The sequence below is a fragment of the Cetorhinus maximus genome, chromosome 9 (assembly GCF_964194155.1).
Source record: "Cetorhinus maximus chromosome 9, sCetMax3.hap1.1, whole genome shotgun sequence".
Taxonomy (NCBI): domain Eukaryota; kingdom Metazoa; phylum Chordata; class Chondrichthyes; order Lamniformes; family Cetorhinidae; genus Cetorhinus; species Cetorhinus maximus.
In genome coordinates, this window is record NC_135887.1 from 30566597 (window position 1) to 30589784 (window position 23188).

The 23188-nt window shown below is 41.4% G+C and overlaps 1 protein-coding gene across 1 annotated transcript in view; it reads left to right on the forward strand.

Annotated features, from left to right (window-relative positions):
- Window positions 1-3264: 3264 nt before the first annotated feature.
- The window catches only part of LOC144684543 (complement factor B-like), a 71829-nt gene continuing 51905 nt past the window's right edge, over window positions 3265-23188 (forward strand). Inside the window, exons 1-4 of the mRNA XM_078548446.1 lie at window positions 3265-3383; window positions 6555-6761; window positions 12336-12521; window positions 13533-13703. Coding sequence (XP_078404572.1) covers window positions 3278-3383; window positions 6555-6761; window positions 12336-12521; window positions 13533-13703 — 670 coding nt within the window. The 5' untranslated portion in view covers window positions 3265-3277. The remainder of the gene's footprint in view (window positions 3384-6554; window positions 6762-12335; window positions 12522-13532; window positions 13704-23188) is intronic.

Genomic DNA, 23188 nt, shown 5'->3' on the forward strand with positions numbered 1-23188 from the left:
TCCAGACCCACAGGAAGGTGGTTGACTCTTAAATGCCCTCTGAACAAGGGCAATTAGGGATGGGCAATAAATGCTTCCCTAGCCATCAATGCCCACATCCCATGAACGAATATATAAAAAAAGACATGCCATTCAGATAAGGCCTGGTCTGAGATTCCATAGGGTAGATGTTCTTACTGGCTGTATGCTTTGACCTGACACACTTATTCAGTCGTCTTGTGCATGTTTTGTTAAATATCTTTCCTCATTTATTGACACTCCTGGCACACTGACTACCTGCTGTATTCATATAAATATGCTGACCTGTTACAGTCAATGCTGTAGAGTATTTCACAACCTTTCTTTTGTAAATACTGATTCTGTGCTAAAATACAGCATTAAATTAACCATTGATCACCTCTAAATCTGCTTCTTCTCTAGACCTGAGTCGGTGAGCTCACAGTCCATCAGCACGCTATTGACCAGCATCTTCTCAGAAGTGACTTGTTGCCTTCTCACTACAGTGTTAGCAATTTAAAACATGTCACGTGCAGAGCAGAAAGTTGTTGCTGCAAAGTGTGAGCAGTGGCTAAGTAGTAATGCTCTCTCCCCTGAACCAGAGGTTGTGGCTCAAGCCCCACTCCAGAAAAATGAGCACAAAATCTAGGCTGTCACTCCCATGCAGTACTGAGGTGGTGCCACACTGGCAGAGGTGCTGTCTTTTGGATTAAATCGTTGTCCCATCTAGCCTTGGGTGGATATAAAAGATTCCCTATTTGAAAGAAGAGCAAGAGAGTTATCCAACATTAATCCCTCAACCGAAATCATTAAAATGGATTATCTAGTTATTATCTCATCTTTCTGGGAGCTGCTTGTGTGCAAATTGGCTGCCAGATTTTCTACATTACGATAGTGACTACACTACATCATTGGCTCTAAAGTGCTTTGTGATGTCCTGAGGTAGTGTAAGGTGCTACATAAATGCATTCCTGTCTTCCTTCCCTCTCCTGGTGGGATAGACCAGGATAAGGACAGGGTGGGATCAGGGCCAAGCTCTGGGTTGGGATTTTCCAATTCTATGCTCCTGCTCACCATCTTGAATTCTTGCTCATTCGTTTTACAGGATAGAAGTCAACAGGCGGATGGAGTGGAAAACCCCCAGCCCTGCAGTTTGCTTTGCTGATGCTGATAATTCAGCAATAGCTCTTAACAGTGTAACGAGCTAAAACAAAGCAGCAAAAAGACATGGAAGAAATGTTCCACCAGTAGCACAATTGGAATGTGATCCATTTCTGTGCGTAGGAAATGCAGGGCAAAATATAAACTGGATTAACTGATCCAAAGCCTAGGTAGATGCTAATCCCATTTTCTCAAGTGTGGTCCTGGGAAGATGTGTAACTTGAAGCTTCATTAGCTCTAAACCAGACTGCTAGGTGGAGCAAGTGGACATGAAAAGTCAAAGGGGAAAAGCAAACAGTGCTTTAAAAGTTCATGTAAACGAGGCTAGACTCCATAAATAGTGGCCTGTCTTTAACCCTCCTTCCCATCCCGTCCCCATGAATGTTGATGTATACTACCTTCCAGTACTGCCCAAATAACCAATGAACCAAGAGTTTGTTTTTTGACAATGACAGATTTAATTCTGCCTTCATCCAATATCTACATGTGCACTTCACTTCAGGGAAAGCTGGATGGAATGAGAATAGAAACTGGATCCTTTTGGTGTAGCCCAGAGAATTCACGGGGTGCAATCCCATTAGTTGAATTGGGATTGTGCCTTATGTGGAGTTTTACAACTGACCCCCACTAAAGATTTCAGGGGCCTGCGTAGTGTTGGGGCCTGCTAGATCAGACCTTTTGTGACATTTTGATGCTACATCCATCCACTGAAAGCCCTGAAATTATCAGAGGATATTAGTTTACCTGGGGTTGGGGGGCCGGCCAGGGTGGGGGGGGGGGGGGGTGAGAGGGGTGGAACTTCGATTCACACCCAAGCACCCCTGAAGAACATCTGCCTTTTCCACCTCCACATAGTCACCTAACAAAGGGGGAGATTTAAACAATCAAATCAAAATTGCCCCTGATTTAGCCTAGATCCACAAATTGGTCCTATTTCCACACGTCTTGGTGAGATGGGACCATCTGTACCTGCACTAGGTTGCCAATCCCTCAGAATTGTCCTGGAGAATCCAGAAATTCAAAATTAGTCTCCAAGACACTGTTATGAGTAACCCAGGAGAAAAATCATAGGGGGATTAAAAGTTGTCTTTTTTTAAAAGTCTTTGAGCAATTCTGTTGTTTAGTTATAAAAATATTGGGTCTGGGGAACAAAGACTATTTAACTGAGTCGTGAATCACCCAATTGGGTAATGAAGATTGTTCATTTTCCGATTGATGGGAAAAGGCAGTGCACCCCAAACAGGGCATGTTGGGTGATCAATGGCCAGAGCGTTGGGGTGGGGAGTTTGGAGGCTGGACATCATGTGATAGTTCCTCCATGAATATGTCCAGAGTTGACAATCCTAAGGCCACACTGGTTCCCATCTGAAACTGGAGCATAGGAAATCCAGATACAGGGAGCCCCACCTCCCACCAATATCTATGGCTCATGGAGCCAATGAAGTAGACACCCCACAAGACAATTCCTGAAACTCTAGCACAACTGGCATATAAGTGAGTTCTCAGCTTTTCCGCCAGAACACTGCCAAATGTATAGCTGGAGTCCACCAGAACACTTTCAGAGTCAGCAGCTTTAGACCACTCAAGGACCCCATTTCCCATCCAGCCATGCAGCATCTCTTTAACAGGTAGCCTGAACCTTGTGGTCTCTGATGCTGTTCTTCAGCCAACAGTCAGGAGATATACAAGAGCAGTATCAATCCCCCACATCCATCACCCCACTCCCTGCATACTTACCAATATTCTCCCTTCCCCCTGGGAAGACAGACCTTAGCAACTTTATCCCAACAACATATAGTTGTTCAGGAAGTCCTCCCTCTGTAGGCAGCCACTCAGCCTGTTGTGTCCTGAACAAAGAAAAACATTTTGTTGAAACATGAATTATTTGGCAGAGAGAATACCAGAAGCCACAGCATCAAGCTCCATTTCCCCTCCCACTGTGTAGATTGATTAATAGTTAGTGTTTTAACAGCAAAACAAACACCAAATTTAACATTCCAGAAAATGGTTGGCATTAGATTAGAAAATCTGTCTCCAGCCTCGCCTGGCTGTAATCATTAACCAATAGAAACTATACATAGCGGGTCACATTCTAAAAATCAGACTTTCAACTCTGCTGATGGCTGTACAATTAAGTACATCCTTTCGCTGGGCCAGGCTGCACGGGCCGGTTATGGAACTCATGGTGTTGCTAACTATTGGAGTCTTGCCTGCTGTAATATGTGGTACAGTGCTTCTGTGCTTTCCTAAATGATATATTTATATTTAGTTTTTAACTTGACTAATTGGTGCAGTTGTACCTTTTTCACATTTGAATTCTTTTTCTTATAAAATTTGCATACATGATCCAATATGGATGCTAGCTTGGGCTGCATCTACTGGGATAGTAATGTTACACTGTTAAGAATTAGGATCTTTTGTTGGCAGTGATCAGAGCAGAGCACCCGGCCAGAGGTATACAGGGACTACGTAGCCTTTTGAGGGTGATCAAGGGCTGAATCTCTGTTCTTGTGGTCTATCCTGTAAGTGGGGTCTGTTGGGCATCACCCAAGATGACATACCTGATAATGAAAATTCTGAACTGTTAACTCCCTGGCAGAATGAATAATAATGTGTGAACAAGATCGGGTCACAGTACATCAGGGCACTGCCGGTAATTAGTGCTGATCAGCACTAATGGAATCTGGACAGTTTGAGCTGTCACCAGGGTTAATGACTCTCCCATTCAGCTCTGGATAACCCTGCAAGGCCCTACCATAATAGAGAGAGTGATTCCAACTGGGCAAGCAGTGGAGAGTACACGTTTATAAACTGTGTGGTTTTAGCTGGTTAAACTCCAACAGTATTCACTGTGCAAACCAAACCTCAGGTCTACAAACCTACAGCCAAACTGTTTAGATCTAGTTAAGTGTGGCATGTTCCAGTAGGGGTCAATGGATACATTCTACAGTAAAGTCCCGCCATTTGCAGAGACGGGGGGACGGGGTACGTTCTTGGAAAACCTCACAAACGACAAATTCACAAATGGCAAACACATTTTGTAATGGATGTCAAATAGAGAAGTTCCAACAATTCAATAATGTGATATGTACAGAGAATAAAAGAGAATTAAAACAATGTTTTAATAAATATAAAGATGTCCTGCTGTTTAACAAAATAAGAAATATTTAGTGGTCACACTTACCTTGATCATAAGGCTCTCCAGCAGAATGTGATGGGCTTGGAGGTTTATTTGTATTGAGGAAAACAAGGTCGGCATGTAAACATTTCATTGGCTTGTGTTTCAACTTAGTGATTAAGTCCATCGCATGCTAAACATCTGACTGACCAAGAAATGTGTGCTCAGGGCATGATCCTGTATTTTCTTTCTCTCAATGGGTGTTGAAGAGTTTGGATTTTTTTGGCATCATGTTTCCTTCTCCTGCTAAGAGGGAGGCACTGCAATCTATTCATACTGGGCTGGTATTAAGATCTGGTTGATGTCAATGCCAATACCTTGTTGTGGATCAGAGAGTGTACGTGTAACTAGTATCAGGTCAGCCTGATTGTTGTAATCCTGTTTAAAGTCAGACTGAGCAAGTCAATAAAACAACCTAACAGTGAGGAAGATCAAAGCCGAAAAATTACTTTTGGTGATACCTGTGGTTAGTCACTGAACATATTTCTAACATTTCTCTGTCCTCCATTTGAAGGATTTATGAAACCAATCAGTTAAGTTTCTTAAAATGGCTAATGAGCACAAAAAGAGTGCAATAAAAGCACTGGGCCCATCAAGACCCTTCCCATTCAAACACACAGCAACCAAGTATACCCAACTACATGATCTGGGAGCAGCAAGGAATGAAATGGCCAACTCAGAAACAAACTCAGAAATTCATCTTCAGTTTTCGAAGGCAAATGTGGAGTCCATAATTGCTTGTAATCCAAGCCAACCACTTACGCTGTAGAATCACAATACAGAAGAAAGTCATTCAGCCCATCTTGCTTGTGCTGCCTCTTTGAAAGATTTATCCAAATAGTCCCACTCCACTCCTCATTCTCCATGGCCCTTTTCCTTTTCAGTAATATATACAGTTATAAATGGGATTATCTAAATGGACATGGAAAAGCCCTCCCTTCAGGAGCTTGTCAAGTTCCTTTCAAAGTATTGCAGCAAATCCATGGCTACTAAATGTTTTGATAATATCTTCTAGAGACTGTGAGAATAAATATTTCCTTTCATGTAATCTAACTATTTGCCTATAGTTTTCATATGGCTTTACCATCTGTATCCATTTCAAATAACCTATCCAGCCAAGCTGTAACCATAAGAACAGGAGTAGGCATTTAACCCCTCGAGCATGTTCCACCATTCAATGAGATCATGGCTGATCTGCAACCTAACACCATATACTTACCTTTGCCTCTTAACCCATTTGGTTAACAAAAATCTATCAATCTGAGATTTAAAGTTAACAACCTAGCATAAATTGCCATTTGCAGGCGAAAGTTCCAAACTTCTGCCATGCTTTGTTTGTAGAAGTGTTTCCTAATTTCACCACTGAAAGGCTTTGTTCTAGCTTTGAGGCTTTATCCCCTTGTCTTAGACTTCCCAACCAACGAAAATAGTTTCTTTCTATCTGCCTTATGGAATGCACCGCTTGAAAGGGTGGTAGGAGCAGATTCAGTTGTAAATTTCAAAAAGGAGCTGAATAAAAACTTGAACAGGGAAAAGTTGCAAGGCTTTGGGGTCAAGGGAGCGAAGTTAGGCTAATTGGATAGCTCTTTCAACGTGCCAGCACAGACACGGTGAGCCGAACACCCTTCTATGCTATATCATTTTAAGACTCAACTTTGATGAGCACAATCCTCTGCAAAAAAGAAAACAGCCTTATTAAAACTACTGTTTGTAAGAAGTTGTAAAATGAAAGTAGGCGTTCAGGTTCTATAACTAATCTCTGCCAAGCAGGCAAATAGTATTGGGCTTTGTGACCTTTGGTCAGGAACTAGAAAAATAAATCAGCCATGGTTCTCTTTCCTGATCATTAACACACAACTTTTTCAAGAGAGTATCTGGGTGATCAAGTGTGATGACCATAGGCAAGGGCACAATTGGGTTTCCCACACTAAAAATGCCTTAGTACCACTCACCCACCTAGACTCATGCACAAAGAATGGTTATTTGAGAAAAGTATCTGAAGCCTAAGGAATCATAATTCAGCTTCAGGAGAGGAGGGGAGAACATTGGAAAGAGATACATATACTGATATTGTAAGAGAAATATATTCATTACAGAGGGTTAAATGTACTCATTGTAGTGGGCCATAGATCCACCAGAACATAAATTCAAACATTGGACAACGAGTAGCACACTCACCTTTAATATTATGCTCTCTATGTTCATGTTGATACGATAGAAGATCAACTTTGCAGCAATGAAGAGGTAATTATAGGAGGAAGAATTGAATGGCCAGAAAATCGAGTAGAAGGAAGTGTGATGACTTACATTTGCCCTGTTGGATTCCGACCCTATCCAGTCAGCTGGAGATACTGCAACAAGTACAAGAGTTGGAGTCAACTGAAAAATGTTTATCGCGAAACAGCACTTCAGGCAACATGCAAAGGTTTGTCTTTAGAATGGCAAAATCCCTTTTCCAGTGACCTGCCTCTTCAATATTATGGGAAGCCACTTTTAATTGAGTTAAAAGTCCATTTAAAGTTCCCAAAGTGTTGTACAGTTCTGTATTTGCTGCACGTCCTTATCAAATCAACTCAGTCTTAATATTAGAAAATTGACAAACCAGTATTAAGTTTTTCAAATCCACCCACTATGGATGCCAGCCTGTCCCAGTTACATAAGGGGGTCCAAACTACAGCCCCCAAGCTCTAGTCACCCAACACAGTCAATTCAATTCCATGGTCACTTATATTTCAAACCTGCTGGCTTCTCCTGTTTGAATTTTATGAGGCTGAAGGTTCAGAAAGGTCAATTTTTTGCTCTGTTACCAAATTGGTGGATAAGTTCTAAATTATAATGCCTGGATTAGCATCAGCAATTTAAGATGCAAGTACATTTACAGAAAGAAGGGTTTAAAATTTCTATCTGGCATGTGTGGCTCTGTGGTGGGTATCTCAAAGGCCCAAGAAAGCAAAGTGTTTAGACGGCGACACCCCCACACCACCCCACTCTGGTGTAGTTACATCAGTACATCCTTTTCCTCTGTCACTGTTGCACAGGCAGAACAATGGCTTTGTAAACCATACCTAGTGATCTCTATATAGGTATGCAAGGTAATCTTATGAAAGCTTAATACAGTTGTACCAAATTCATCTCTTCAATAGGCTAATGGGAGCATTAACTCAATTATATTAAACTGTCACTGAGATTAATCTTTAGCATCTGATGCTTCTCTCTGCAATTTATCCCAGGTTTCAATAGATTTATAACCTTAGTTAGTTAGAATTTCTCACATGCTCAGTGTTGGAGAGTATACTATCGTGGTGAGCTTGGAGCTGTTGCCCCTATACCAAAGAATGAGATTTCTACCTGTAATTTTTTAACCATCTGCTTTTATTTATAAACCAAGGGATGTGAACACAGTCCCCCATTACCATGAGTTTTGCAGTCGAGTATCCCGCATTTGGGGACATTGCAAATGTCAGCACACCTGAAGTGCAATAGGCGATCCTCGTCCTGGGAAACCCTTTCCTTTTTTACCAAAAATATACTTTATTCATAAAATGTATAAAAGTACATTTCATACAGTTTAAATTTCACATTACACAGGTCTGGACTTTTAGGTTTCCAGTGGGCAGAGGGAGGCGGAACAGGAGGTGTGTGGTCCGCTCGCTCCCAGCCCCCGTCGTTTCACCATGGCAAATTAGGCATTAGCTGGCAAAGTAGTGGCTGACCAGCAGGAAGAACAGCCAATTAGCATTAGGAAGGGGGGCGGCTGCACACCCAATCGGGCTTGTAGGGCAGGACGTGCGGCGGGAGAGCGGTTAAGCCATGAATAGGAAGTCAGTCACGGCCACCAATTTAAAGGAACACTGGCACCGGGTTAGTGGCAACCTCAGGAGAAATCCATGTTTGGTGACAGCACTCTTTGAAGAAGGTAGCATCCGTAGTGATACCGCAGCAGTGCAGCAGCAGCATGTCCTTCACCTGCCTGGACCGCAGGGCACACCTGTCCTCAGACAGCTGGCTCCCTCTGTCTCCTTCTCCTCATTTCCTCCTTATTGGAGGAGCCTTCTCCAGAGTGCACAAGACAGCGAGTTCTGGTTCTTCTGTTGAAGTTGACAACCTCCAGGATAGCCCTGTCGCAGGCTCCCTTCCATCTCACTCTCTCCTTAGTTATAATGTCAGCCTAAAAACAGTGAAGGAATAAAGTCCACTAATAGCCAGACGCTGCCTCCTTCCACAGCAGACTCTGCTGCTACATGCAGCCATGGTCCTGTTTGCAGATCCTTTTCATCCGCCCTTGTGCCGTCTCCTCATGCCTGGCATAAATCATTCCCAATGTCTTGCCCATGCGACTACCGAAAAATGGAGTGGGGAACAGAAAATTGCAGTCAACTGGCCCTTTAATGAGATCAATAGCCTGCTGGTTGTCTTTTTTTTTCCAAAAGGGCTGGTGGGCTTTTGATTTCAGCACCTGCTCGTCTTCCACATTATTGGAGACCGGCGGGATGATGCAGATTGCCAACACAGCGTCATCATGCCTATTTTATTAAGCACAGAGGTTGGAGGGCCCAATTTGCAGCCGTAAAATCCAGCCCATAAAGTACAAAACAGATCAGTTTCTTTCAATAGAGTATGTGACATTCTGAGGTGCCTCACTACACTTACAGTTACAGCTTATATTCAAAATATTCATTTCATGTCAAACATACAGCCTAGTGGTCATCTAAATTATACTGGCTGAAAATGGTATTCACAGACCACGACCATGGTGAAGGTTAAGGGAAACCTCACATTACAGTTGCTGAGCTCAAGCTGTGTGGTGGCCAACCCTTGATCTCTACCTATCTTCCAATTATACTTTCTGTAAAGCCACTTCATACTTCTTCCATGACTCCTACTTAAGACCCATTAGATCAGTGTTCCAAAGTCACAATGTCTCATGATATCGGGGATGAAAAGGCTTCACACGATGATCTCAGGACATAATATGAACTGTCTTATCTGTTTACATGCACAGAAAAGGGTAAGCATATAGGAATCCAAATATATGCTAGATAATGATGGTGGTACCAGCCTTGCAAATTTGACTGTCTAATTTGCATTTTTCATACATCTGATTTTGCCCCATATCCTTAATGCTATAGAAAATTTATGAAGGAACTATCTTTTAAGCACAAAACCAAAATAGATTCCAGAGATAAATTTGGCTAGCATAGCTTCTCTAACAGTTAGACATAGTTACAATAACGTGTATTAATATCCCTCCATGAACAGAGGTGCTTCACAAATAAGCACAAGGAAAATGGGTGGCCAGTCAGGAAACAAAGAGGAATTGAAGGATTGGTTAGAGGGCTGGATCTTTGAGAAGCTCCATCTACAGGCAGTGGAAGATACAAAATGGTGGTCAGGGTGTGCATATTTTGCAGATACACATGGCCAACAACCTGTGAGGAGACGATGTCAATAGCCATTTTCTTTACACCACTGTTCATACATAGCTTTTATGTTTTTACATTTGCTTTCCTCCCATCCTTAAAGATGTTTGCCAGGTCTTGGTTTCTCCTATTGCCCACTTCCTTCACTAGTCAAACGTTAAGACTACTTAAATGACCTCAGTCAGCCCATTGCCTTTGGAATTCACCAGGGCTCCTAATTTTTCATGAATGATTTGTTTGCTATGAATATATTTATAAACCTTTTACATTGTGTTTTATGTTCCCCACAATCTAAACCTTATTTCCTATTGTAACTCCTGACCAGTTTCTTAATTTTCTGTACATGTCTGTAACTGTCCTTTATCTTCATCTATTCTTGCTTCAACTTTAAATCTATCCTTGAAAGTTATTTGTTTCCCCTTTAACCTCCCCCTCGCCCCATTAATTTTCTTGTTGCCCACATCTATTCCATTCATCCTATTCTGCATCTTTCCTCCAGTGGTACATAGATATTCTGTATACTCAGTAACTTGTGTCTTTTTTCATCTAACAATGTGTCCAAACATAGCCCTCCAGGTTCCAGACTGGACCTCTTATTACCCTCATTTCATCAGGTTTTCCTCAAAATTACAACCCTAATGTTGAGAATCTTTGCTGTACTCCTTACTTTAGATTCACCCACGTGTTCACTCACTCAGGTGCTGTTTCCAATATGCTCTCTAACTATAATCCCCTCTACCACTCCTGCATAGTATCAGGATCAGTATTACCCCATTACTCTGCCACCCCTGAAAAACCATTGATGCCTGTCACGTGATGCTGTTTTGCCCTGTAAGACCTTCTTGTTCTTTTAGTCCCATGTTAGATTTCCTAACAAATTGGGAAATACCCCTCTGGTAAACATCTCTCTGACCAGTTTGCTCCTCCCAGAAATGTTATAGGAACGGAAAACCTTCCCTTCCACACAACACTATCCTCAAGCTGCAGGCTGCTGTTGCGTTTGTTTTTCCTTAACCTCATGTGTAGCACCAGTAGTAATCCAGACATTATCACCCCTGACCTCTGAAGCTTTAACCTAGTACCTAAATTGTTAAACTCCCCTTGCAAGACCTCCATCCTACTCTTCCTATGTTAATTAGGGATAATACATTAGCTTGGATAGAGGATTGGCTAACCAACAGAAAGCAGAGAGTCGGGATAAATGGGTCTTTTTCTGGATGGCAAGCTGTAACCACTAGGGTGCCACAGGGTTTGGTCCTTGGGTCCCAACTATTTATAATCTATATTAATGACTTGGATTCAGGGATAGAAGGTACAATAGCTAAATTTGCAGATGACACCAAAATAGGTGGGAAAGTAAGTTGCAATGAAGAAATAAGAAATTTACAAATGGATATGGACAGGTTAGGTGAATGGGCCAAAATTTGGCAGATGGAGTTTAACATGGATATGTGTGAGGTTATCCATTTTGGTCGGAAGAATAAAAAGGCGACTTATTATTTAAGTGGAGAGAAACTTCAGAATGCTTCATTGCAGAGGGATCTGGGTGTCCTCGTGCATGAATTGCTGAAAGCTAGTATGCAGGTACAGCAGGTAATAAGGAAGGCAAATGGAATTTTGGCATTTATTGCTAAAGGAATAGAGTATAAAAATAGGGAAGTGTTGTTGCAACTGTACAAGGCATTGGTGAGACCACACCTGGAGTACTGTGCACAGTTTTGGTCCCCTTACTTGAGGAAGGATGTAGTTGCACTGGAGGCGGTTCAGAGGAGGTTCACTAGATTGATTCCAGAGATGCGGGGCTTGTCTTATGAGGAGAGATTGAGCAGTTTAGGCCTATACTCACTAGAGTTTAGAAGGATGAGAGGAGATCTAATTGAGGTATTTAAGATGCTAAAGGGGATAGACAAAGTAGACATGGAGCGGATGTTACCCCTTGTGGGGCATTCTAGAATGAGAGGCCATAGTTTTAGGCGAAGGGGTGGTAGATTTAAATCAGAGATGAGGAGGAATTACTTTTCTCAAACGGTCGTGAATCTGTGGAATTCACTACCTCAGAGATGTAGTGGATACCGGGACGCTGAATACATTTAAAGAGGAGATAGACAGATTTTTAATTAGTAATGAGTTGAAAGGTTATGGGGAGAGGGCGGGAAATTGGAGTTAAGGCCGAAATGAGATCAGCCATGATCGTAATGAATGGCGGGGCAGGCTCGAGGGGTTGAATTGCCTACTCCTGCTCCTAGTTCTTATGTTCTTATGTTCCCATATGTATCATGATTCCTGAATGAGGGGGCCTAGCCCCTCTGCTCCATTGTGTCTCTTACTTGCACCTTGGAAACAATGATGTATCAACATCATTGGATATTGGATTGAATCTGCAAAATGCACTCCTACCCACTAAATGTGGGATACCCCCACTACCAGTGCTCATACATAAATCCTCGAACTGAGCTCTGCTTAAGTGAATGGGTTTTGAGTTGAGTTTAAATCAGGCCCTATTACTGTCATCCCCATGCAGGCAGTGTTATAGCTTGAGATGTAATCAACTTTAATTCTCCCCCGAACTGTAATTACAGAAATGACTTGTCTCGCACCAGAATATTTTGAATTTGGATCATTTGACCCTGTCAAGAATGTCTACAGAGTCAATGATTCAGTTAGATTTCAGTGCTTTAATGGATACCAGCTGATTGGTCCAGTCACAAGGACCTGTTTACCGAATGGACAATGGACTGGGAATTTGCCAAGATGTAACACTGAAGGTACTTATTTGTTTTTTTACTTCTTTTGCACTGTTCATGAGAACAAAATCTTTTTAATTGTCGAAGGATGGTAATATAGAAATAATGACCAGGATTTAGATTTGTTTCTAGGGATTGTATGCATAATCCCCAACTTCAGTTCTACATAGTCTAACTCAATTGCAAGGAGACATTTAGGCTGCATTTAACTCCGGGTTCACTCCAAAAATATCATGGACTAAACAGGACAGTTTTCTCCACAACTGATAACTACTTTATTGCACAACATTACCTAGTCAATTATAAGGTGACTGTTCCCTTAGTTATCCCAAGCAGAACATGAGAATTTCAGCGCAGTACTAATTGTTCAGTGTAACACAATATAAGAGTTCAGATTATATTCTCACACGCATGGTTGGGTTTAATTTATTTGAACAGGTTGAACAGTGCCAAATTGTAAATGTGTACTTGACAGATTTAACCCTTTCACATAGATTGGAATTTTTTCACTTTTAAATAAAAGAAAAACTTGTATTTGTGTAATGTCTTATCACATCTGGCAGGAACATCCCAAACCGCTTTACATAGAATGAACTGTGGTCCTATGTTCCTAACTATATTATGCCGCTGTTATGTAAACAGGTGATAAGGAAAGAGAAGCAACTTGTGTTTATATAATGCCTTTCACATCCCCAGTACATCCTAGTGAGTTTTGCAGACAATGAAGAACCTTTGAAAAGTAATCACTGTAAAAACAGCAGCTAATTTACATAGTGCAAGGTTCCAAAAACAGCAGCAGTGGACATAACATAAGAAACTGGAGCAGAGATAGGCCATTCAGGATGTAAACACTGAAAAATCAAAGATGGAAAAGTATTCCAGCTCTCGTGTGGACACTCTGCACAGTCGCCATCAACTGCAATGTTTTAAACAGACAGTTTGACAGAACCAGTTTGAGATTAAAATCAGAATCTGAGGCCAGGTCTTATAGGCAATATCTATATTCAACGTGATTGTATTTTTTCCACTTAGACATGTTCTGCTCCAACCCTGGAATCCCCTTTGGTGCGAGAATGGGAAGGAAGCATTATGATGTCTTTTCAACTGTTGAATATCAGTGTGGTGCATACATTTTACGTGGTTTGTCAGAACGCAAATGTTTGGAATCTGGCCAGTGGTCTGGAGTGGAGCCTCGTTGCGAAAGTAAAGTTCTTTATACCTCACTTCTTGCAAATCTTTTATAAATAACGAGCAAGACTCCCATGACCTTATTTGCTATAAGGAATTCAGGAGAAACATCTTGAAAGAAAGCATTTACGTAGTACCTTTCATGACCTCAGGACGTACCTAACTACTTTACAACATAAGAACATAAGAACATAAAAACATAAGAACTAGGAGCAGGAGTAGGTAATTCAACCCCTTGAGCCTGCCCCGCCATTCAATACGATCATTGCTGATCTCATTTCGGCCTCAATTCCAATTTCCCGCCCTCTCCCCATAACCTTTCAACCCATTACTAATTAAAAATCTATCTATCTCCTCCTTAAATTTATTCAGCGTCCTGGAATCCACTGCATCTCTGAAGTAGTGAATTCCACAGATTCACGACTCTTTGAGAAAATTAATTCCTCCTCATCTCTGATTTAAATCTTCCACCCCTCAGGCTAAAACTATGGCCTCTTATTCTAGAATGCCCCACAAGGGGAAACATCTGCTCCATGTCTACTTTGTCTATCCCCTTTAGCATCTTATATCTCAGATATATAGCATCAGTCAGATCTCCTCTCATCCTTATAAATTCCAGCGTAAGGTCAGAAGTGGGAATGTTCACTGACGATTGCACAATGTTCAGCAGCATTCACGACTCCTCAGACACTGAAGTCCATGTCCAAATGCAGCAAGACCTGGACAATATCCAAACTTGGGCTGACAAGTGGCAAGTAACATTTGCGCCGCACAAGTGCCAGGCAATGACCATCTCCAACAACAGAGAATCTAACCATCACCCCTTGATGCTCAATGGTATTACCATCACTGAATCCCCTACTATCCACATCCTGGGGGTTACCATTGACCAGAAACTGAACTGGACTAGCCATATAAGTACTGTGGCTATGAGAATAGGTCAGAGGCTAGGACACAAAGCTGGGTGGGAGGGTGAGCTGTGAGGAGGATGCAGAGATGCTTCAGTGTGATTTGGACAAGCTGAGTGAGTGGGCAAATGCATGGCAGATGCAGTATAATGTGGATAAATGTGAGGTTATCCACTTTGGTAGCAAAAACATGAAGAAAGATTATTATCTGATTGGCTATAAACTGAGAGAGGGGAATGTGCAATGAAACCTGGGTATCCTTGTACACCAGTCGCTGAAGGTAAGCATGCAGGTGCAGCAGGCAGTAAAGAAGGCAAATGGTTGGCCTTCATAGCGAGAGGATTCGAGTACAGGAACAGGGATGTCTTGCTGCAATTATACAGGGCCTTGGTGAGACCACACCTGGAATATTGTGTGCAATTTTGGTCTCCTTATCTGAGGAAGGATGTTCTTGCTATAGAGGGAGTGCAGCGAAGGTTTACCAGACTGATTCCTGGGATGGCGGGACTGAGATATGAGGAGAGATTGAGTCAGTTAGGATTATATTCACCGCAGTTCAGAAGAATGAGGTGGGATCTCATAGAAACCTATAAAATTCTAACAGGACTAGACAGGGTAGATGCAGGAAGGATGTTCCCGATGGTGGGGGGTCACAGTCTGAGGATATGGGGTAGACCATTTAGGACTGAGATGAGGAGAAATTTCTTCATCCAGAGAGCGGTGAGCCTGTGGAATTCGTTACCACAGAAGGTAATTGAGGCCAAAACATTGTATGTTTTCAAGAATGAGTTAGATATAGCTCTTGGGGCGAAAGGGATCAAAGGATATGGGAAGAAAGCGAGAGCAGGCTGTTGAGTTGGATGACCAGCCATGATCATAATGAATGCCGGAGCAGGCTCGAAGGGCCGAATGGCCTACTCCTGCTCCTATTTTCTATGTTTCTAAACTCTAGCGAGTATAGGCCTAAACTGCTCAATCTCTCCTTATAAGACAAGTCCCGCATCTCTGGAATCAATCTAGTGAACCTCCTCTGAACTGCCTCCAATTCACCAATGAAGTACTTTTGAAGTGTCGTCACTTTTGTAATCACAGAGCAGCCAATTTGTGCATAGCAAGATCCCAAAAACAGCAATGTGATAATGAGCAGATACTCTGTTTAGTGAGGGATAAAAATATTTTTATTTATTTTTTCTAAAATTAGTGGTTAGGCTGTTCTATTCCAGCAAGCCAGTTGGTAAAGGATGATACTGGAGCCAACCTTTATTAAAACTTACATTTATTTACATAGAGAAATATTACTAGCGTATACCTCCTAACTCACCCACACCCCAGTTTAAGTGTCTATATATGTTCAAGTGAAACCCCAATTAATGCCCTCCACCTATGTATATAATCAAACACAATTGATATACAATTAACACAGTTCACGTGGGAGAACGCCCCTGCTCTTTCTCAGTATAGTTTTGACATTCCCCAAAAGGGCAGCCTTGGTTTAAACAGCTCAGCCAAAAGTCAGTACCTCTGACTGAGTATTGCACTGGAGAGTCAGCCTTGCATAAGTATTCAAGGCTTTGAAGTGTGACTTGAACTCACAACCTTCTGACTCAGAAGTGAGAGTGCTACCAATGAGCCGCAGTTGCCACCAAACCAGAGAGTGGCTAGAATGTGGAACTTGTTACCACATGGAGAATTTGAGGTGTACAGCATGGTTGCAGCTAAGATGAAGCTGAACGTATGAGCACTATGCAGAATGGGAGGTTTGGAAATTCTCAATCCAACTCATGGTATGAATGAGCCTACAACATCTCAAAACTTACACATTTACTCGTTGATGTCCCATAGAGTTCCCTTCAATGAATCAAAAGGTAATTGGCATCAACATCTACATTTATCCGTTCAACATTTGGGTGTGCCCTAGGATTCAGTGCACTGGGTGTGTGGGGTCTTAGGAGTTAACAGTACTTTGAAGGAGTTCTAGGGTTTGGAACAATTAGCGTAGGAATCCTGAGACCTATGAGCGTTGTGGATAGTTTTGGGATATAAGGAACAGGAAAGGAGTTAGTGGTGGGAGTGGCACTGCTGGGTCTAGAGAGGGAAAGAGCTTGTAGCATTTTAGAGCAAGGTTCAGATGTTTTGTTTAGTGCAAAATGATGATAGGGCTTGAACCGCAATATTCTGATAACAGCACGATTGACACCAAACTCTTACTTTAGGCTAGGCAGCCATCTATCGTACAGGGGAGAGTTGAGGAAGTAAAATCTGGCAACCTTGAGGGACAGAGAGCCTAGGAGAGTGGAATATAGATAGGTTAAGTTAAGTGAGTGGGCAAAAATTTGTTAGGTGGAGTATAATGTGGGAAAATGTTAGGTTGTCCACTTTGGCAGGAAGAATAGAAAAACAGAATATTATTTAAATCACAGAATCACAGAACCTTTACTGTGCAGGAGGAGCTATTGGGCCCATCGAGTATGCTCTGGGTCTCTGAAAGAGAGCTACCCAGTCCCTCTCCCTTGACTTATCCCCATAACCTTGCACATTCTCTCTTTTCAGATAGCAATCCAATTCCCTTTTGAATACCTCGATCGAAACTGCCTTCACCACCCTCTCAGGAAGATAATTCCAGACTCCAACCACCCTTTGGGTGAAAATTTGTTTCCTCACATCACATTTACTCCTTTTGCCAATTATTTTGAATCTGCATCCATAAGTTCTTGATGCTCTCTTGAGTGGGAACAGTTTCTCACTATTTACCCTGTCCATACCACTCAGGGTCTTGAATATCTCTATCAAGTCTCCTCTCAGCCACCTTTTCTCCAAGGAAAACAGTGCTAACCTCTCCAACCTATCCTCACAGCCATAGTTCTTTATCCCTGGAATCATTCTTGTGAATCTCCTCTGCACTCTCTCCAATGCCTTCACATCCTTCCTCAAGTATGGCACCCAGAACTGGACGCAGTACTCCAGGTGAGGCCTAACCAGTGTCTTATACAAGTTCAACATGACCTCCTTACTCTTTGTACTCAATGTCCCTATTTATAAAGCCTGAGATAATATATGCTTTATTAACTGCTCTGTCAACGTGCCCTGCCATCTTCAATGACTTATATACATATACACTGAGGTCCCTCTGTTCCTGCACCTGCTTAGAGTTTCTCCCTTTATTTGGAGAGAGACAGCAGAATGCTGTGGTACAGAGGGATCTGAAAGTCCTTGTACACAAATCACAAAAAGTTAGCATGCAGGTGCAGCAAGTAATTAGAAAGGCAAATAGAATATTGACTTTTATTGCAAGGATGGAGTATAAAAGGAGGAAAGTCTTGCTACAACTATGCAGGGCATTGTGTCTAGAGTGCTGCATACAGTTTTGGCCTCCTTACTTAAGGAGGGATATATTTGCATTGGAGGCAGTTCAGAGAAGGTCCATTAGGCTGATACCTCAGATGAAGAGGTTTGTCTTATGGGGAAAGATTGAGCAGGCTGGGCCTTAGGAGAGTAAGACATGATCTTATTGAAACATATATGATTCTGAGGGGCCTTGACAAGGTAGATGCTGAAAGAATGTTTTCCCTCGTGGGGAAATATAGAACTAAGGGGGCACAGTTTAAAAATAAAGGGTCATTTAAGACAGAGATGGGGAGAAATTTCTTCTCTCAGAGGTTGTTAGTTTGGAATCTATTCCACAGCAAGGGGAGGCTGGGTCATTGAAAATATTTAAGACTGAAATAGACAGATTTTACAAGGGAGTCAAGGATTATGGGGCAGTGGGGGGTGGGGGGGGTGGGGGGGGGGGTGGGGGGAGAGGGAGGTGGGGGCAGGCACGAAAGTGGAATTAAGGTCACAATCAGATCAGCCATGATTTCATCGAATGGCGGAGTAGGCTCAAGGGACCAAATGGCCTCCTCCTGCTCCTATTTGTTATGTTCTTATGGTTCAAAATGTTCTTACGCCTTTTAGACCATCAGACACAACACCTAGCACAATCATGATTGTCAATGTCCATTCTTGGACCACTTCAAGCACCATCATGCTCTTCTCCCACAGTTTTCCCCACCAAATGCAGCTCCTGTCTTTAAGTTCTTCTCTTAAGGCATGTAGCGCATTGCTAGGGTGTTTACTAATTTATAAAAGCAAACTTTAAAAATTACTCAGTAGTTCATTGATTACACAGTGCCCAAGCTTTAAACTCACAAAATGGTTCAGCATCTTTCCCAGTGAAAACATTTTTTGGTTAAATTGGGAACCAAACTGTTAAGTTGGAGCAGTGAGGGACTTGGGGTGGGGCAGGGGCGGGTGTTGTTGGTGGTGGGGGTGGGGTGGGAAATGGCTGATGTTTCTATAATGACAATCAGGAACACTATTAATTCACATTTATCTTAGATTAGGTTTAGATTACGTGGAAAAGCAAACTGAACTTCTCTACAATTTTCCACAAGGAAAAATAAATCTTTTCCCAGTGAACAATTGTGGTTTTCTTTTCTGTCAACGGAAGAAAGCAGAGGTCCTGTTAATCACAGGTATTGACTCACTGGCTTGTGAAGTATAAGTTAAACAGCTCTTTCTCTTTCACCTACTTCATTAACACCTACATCAACAGCTCCCACCTCTGACGATTTGTCAGTTCTGGAAGACTTTCCAGTTGGCCCTTCAGCCTCAGGGGCCCGCTTGCCACCTTTAATTGGCCACCTCCTCAAAAATTGCTTCCAGTGAGCTCCCATCAACAGTTCCTCTAAACCCCAGAGAAGAGGCCCATTTTACACAATCTCTCCGCATAGGACACAATGACACAAAAGGCAATTCAGTGCGTGGTAAAGTTAAAAAAATTATTGCAAAATTAGTAATTTACGCATTTTTACATGTTTTAAAATCTATGTTGGGAATTTGAATTTCAGTAACAATTTCAGTAAGTTAGAGGTCATTCTAAATGTATTAAAAACAAAAAGCTAAAAGCTACTGCGGATGCTGGAAATCGAAAACAAAAACAGAATTACCTGGAAAAACTCAGCAGGTCTGGCAGCATCGGTGGAGAAGAAATCAGTTTCTTCTCCACCGATGCTGCCAGACCTGCTGAGTTTTTCCAGGTAATTCTGTTTTTATTCTAAATGTATTATTTGGTTCACCTTTCCTTTTCAATTTCTTTAATAACCAGTTTCTCCTGACAGATCAGATTGGTTGTTTTCATAAGTCCTGAGCAGCTTTTCATTGGCAATTTGCTCACTGTCCTCGCTTTTGATTTGTTTGTTTCTGCCCCTCGTCTGTTCTGATTTGCTTATGCTTTGGCAGAAAAGGTGTGATTCCAGGAAGAAAGCATGGCCAACGGAAAGTGTGCTAAACACAGATTTTCAAATTGCTACAGAGATAACGCAGTGAGTGTGTCAAGATTGCACTGAACTGGAGTGACTCAGTGGTACAGTCCTGAGATATTAGTGTGCTTCCAAACAAAGCCAGGGTTCAACTGGGCCAAAAGGACAGATTAGAAAAACTCAAGCTCAGTAGTGCTAAAAAGAAATCAGACATTAAAGAGGGATGTAAAGTATTGGTTGTTAAAGGTACAGTGAACCCAGGGTGTGTCTTGAAGATCAGACCAAGAGGGCTGAAAATTCAAAACAGGTTTTGGAAGACGCTCTGAAATATGGCCAAACCAAGACTTTAAGGAAACTTTGCTGTTGATGCAAGGTTGGGTAGAAGGGGGACAAGCAATGGACTCGATGATATTTTCGTGTGGGATTCTCTTATTTTCATGTGTGATGGGAAGAAATGAATTCATGGATGAAGAAATGGTGCAGAAGTGTGGACTCTAGAATCCTGCAGCATTGAAGCCAGTTTAGGACAGGAGGGACCGGGACAAGCCGGATGGGTTATACAGGAGTGGGACCAATGTCCTTGTGAGAAGATTGACTAGGGCAGGGGGAGTTTAAACTAATTTGGCAGCAGGAGAGGCACCAGGACACAGCAACAGAGTGGAGAGACATGGTGCACAGAAGACTAGGAGGGACAAACAGCAACAGAATAAAGAATAGTGTCATGAGAAGAGGAAGTAAATGGACTAAAAAAAAATGAAGCCAAGAATTGGAACCTATTAATGAGAGGAGTGTAACAAATAAAGTTGGTGAGCAAGTTGTCATAGTGGATTATATCATAGTGGCTGTAATGGAGACCTGGCTTAAATATGGGCAGCCCTGGAAACTAAACATTCCTGGATACTTGTGTTCAGCAAGGATAGGGAAGGAAAAGGACAGGATGTCTTGGGAATGTTGTAGTATGGAATCAAGAATAATATTGCAAACCTGTGGAGGTCCAATATATCAAATGGTTCAAAGACTGAGTCTATTTGATTAAAGGAACAGAAAATAAATTATTACAATGCTAGCTATTTATAATAGACCCCTTAATAATGAAGCAGATAGAGGAGAACATCTGAAGGCTCTTTTCAGAAATACATAAAAGTAATAGAGTAGTAATAGTTGGAGACTTCAGTTACCTTAAGATCTAGTTCTGGGGAATGAAGTAGGGCAAGTGGAGTGTGTTTCAGCAGAAGAACATCTAGGTAATTGTGATCATAGTATAACTAGGATTAAGGTAGTTACAGAAAGAGACAAAGAAAAATCAAAGGTGAAAATGTTCAAGTGAAAATCAGTTTCAGTGATTTGAGAAGGGAATAAGCAAAAGTGGATTGGAAATAAATATTGATCAGGAAAATGGGAAAAGGGCAATGGCAGGGCTTTCAATGTGGAAATAGTTTGGATACAAATCTAGCATATTCCCATAAGCAGAAAAGAGAAAAAGGAGGTTTATGGCAAATGTCAAGTACAAAATACAGTCAAAAACCAGGTAAAATAAGAGCATGCGAGGGGACACTGAAAAAAGGATATAAGAGAGACTATGGGAAAAGATTAGCAGGTAACACAAAAAGGAACCCAAATAACTTTTATGAACACGTGAAAAGTAAAAGTTAAAGGAATGGTGGGGCCTATTAGGGACACAAAGGAAACCTTTTTGTGGAGGCAGAGGGCTTGAATGAGGTACTGAATAAATACTTTATATCTGTATTCACAAAGTAAGAGGATGAAGTTAATGTTGCAGCAGTAGGTGGAGGAGTAGAGATATTGGATAGGATAAAAATAGAAAGATGAAGCTAAATATTGGCATCACTCAAAGTTAACAAATTACACAGTCCAGATTGAATACATGCTAAGTTGCTGAAGGAAGTTAGGGTGGAGGTAGCAGGAGCTCTGATAACAATCTTTCAATCTTCCTTGGATATGGGAGTGGTGCCAGAGGACCGGAGGATTGTAAATGTTACACCTGTGTTCACGAAAGGGAAGAGATAAACCTGTTAACGCCAGGCCAGTCAGTCTAACATTAGTGGGGGGAAAACTACTAGAGATCATTGTCAGACAAAATTAATTCTCACTTGGAGAATTATGGGTTAACAGGGGATAGCCAGCACGGATTTGTTAAAGGAAAACTGTGCTTGACTAACCTTTGATGAGGACTCTGACGAAGAACTATTATGACACCGCTGATGGTAAGGGCTAAGTTGTTTAAATCCCAGAGGGAAACTTAAACAACTGTCATAACCTATATTTTCAATTGTATGTTTGAGATGCAGCTCTGAATTCAGGAATAATAAGATCACCGAGTCTCAATAGGGTTTTTAAAAAACTGAATTAAACATTTATTAATACAAGAAAAATTGTAAGCACGTACATGTGTCTACAAAATTACTACTATAATAACTACAAAAATCCCCTAATTAATCTGACTCTCAGTTACGCCTCTGTTGAGGCAACAGTAAAACTCATAGGTTTAAAAAGAGCCCAGGCACCTTGCGAATTCAAAAGGAGGTTCCTTGCAGACACAGTTGCAGGCATACAGGCTGGTTAGATCTTAAATGCCTCTGCCTTACACACACAAACTCCTTTCTGTTTATACTTAGCTTTTCCTTTGAATGTAAATTTTCCATTATATTACTAGGTTTTTAAATTTTACCTCCCCTAACAATAAACCACCAATAAAACAATAAAATTCCACCAGTTGTATTATTAGTAAGCTCAAAAAAATAAACACATTGCTTGGCATCTTCTAGCTAGGTTCAAGATTTCATCCATTCTTTTGAATGCTTTATTTAAAAATGCAAATTTTCCCCTTGACACCTATGTTTCTAAACTTCCCCATGTTTATCTAATTACCATCTCAAACTTATTTCTTTCAATACATCAGACTAGCTGGCTTTAATCCAATTAAGACAAACACACATACATACCCATAGACACAGACACCACTAAACTCTATTTAAAAAAATAATTTCCAATAACGTCATAGACGTTCATTTCTTCATGACAAGAGCAAAGAGGGTTGATGATGGTAGTGCAGTAGATATTGTATATATATACTTTCACAAAGCATTTGATAAAATATCATAACAGACTTGCACAAAAAATAGAAGCATATGGTATGGAAGGGACAGTGATAATTTGGGTATGTAATTAGCTAAGGGGCAGGAGACAGGGCGTAGTGGTAAATGGATGGTTTTCTGACAGGAAAGAAGTATGCAGTGGGGCCCCCAAGGACCACTGTTTTTATGTTTTAAAT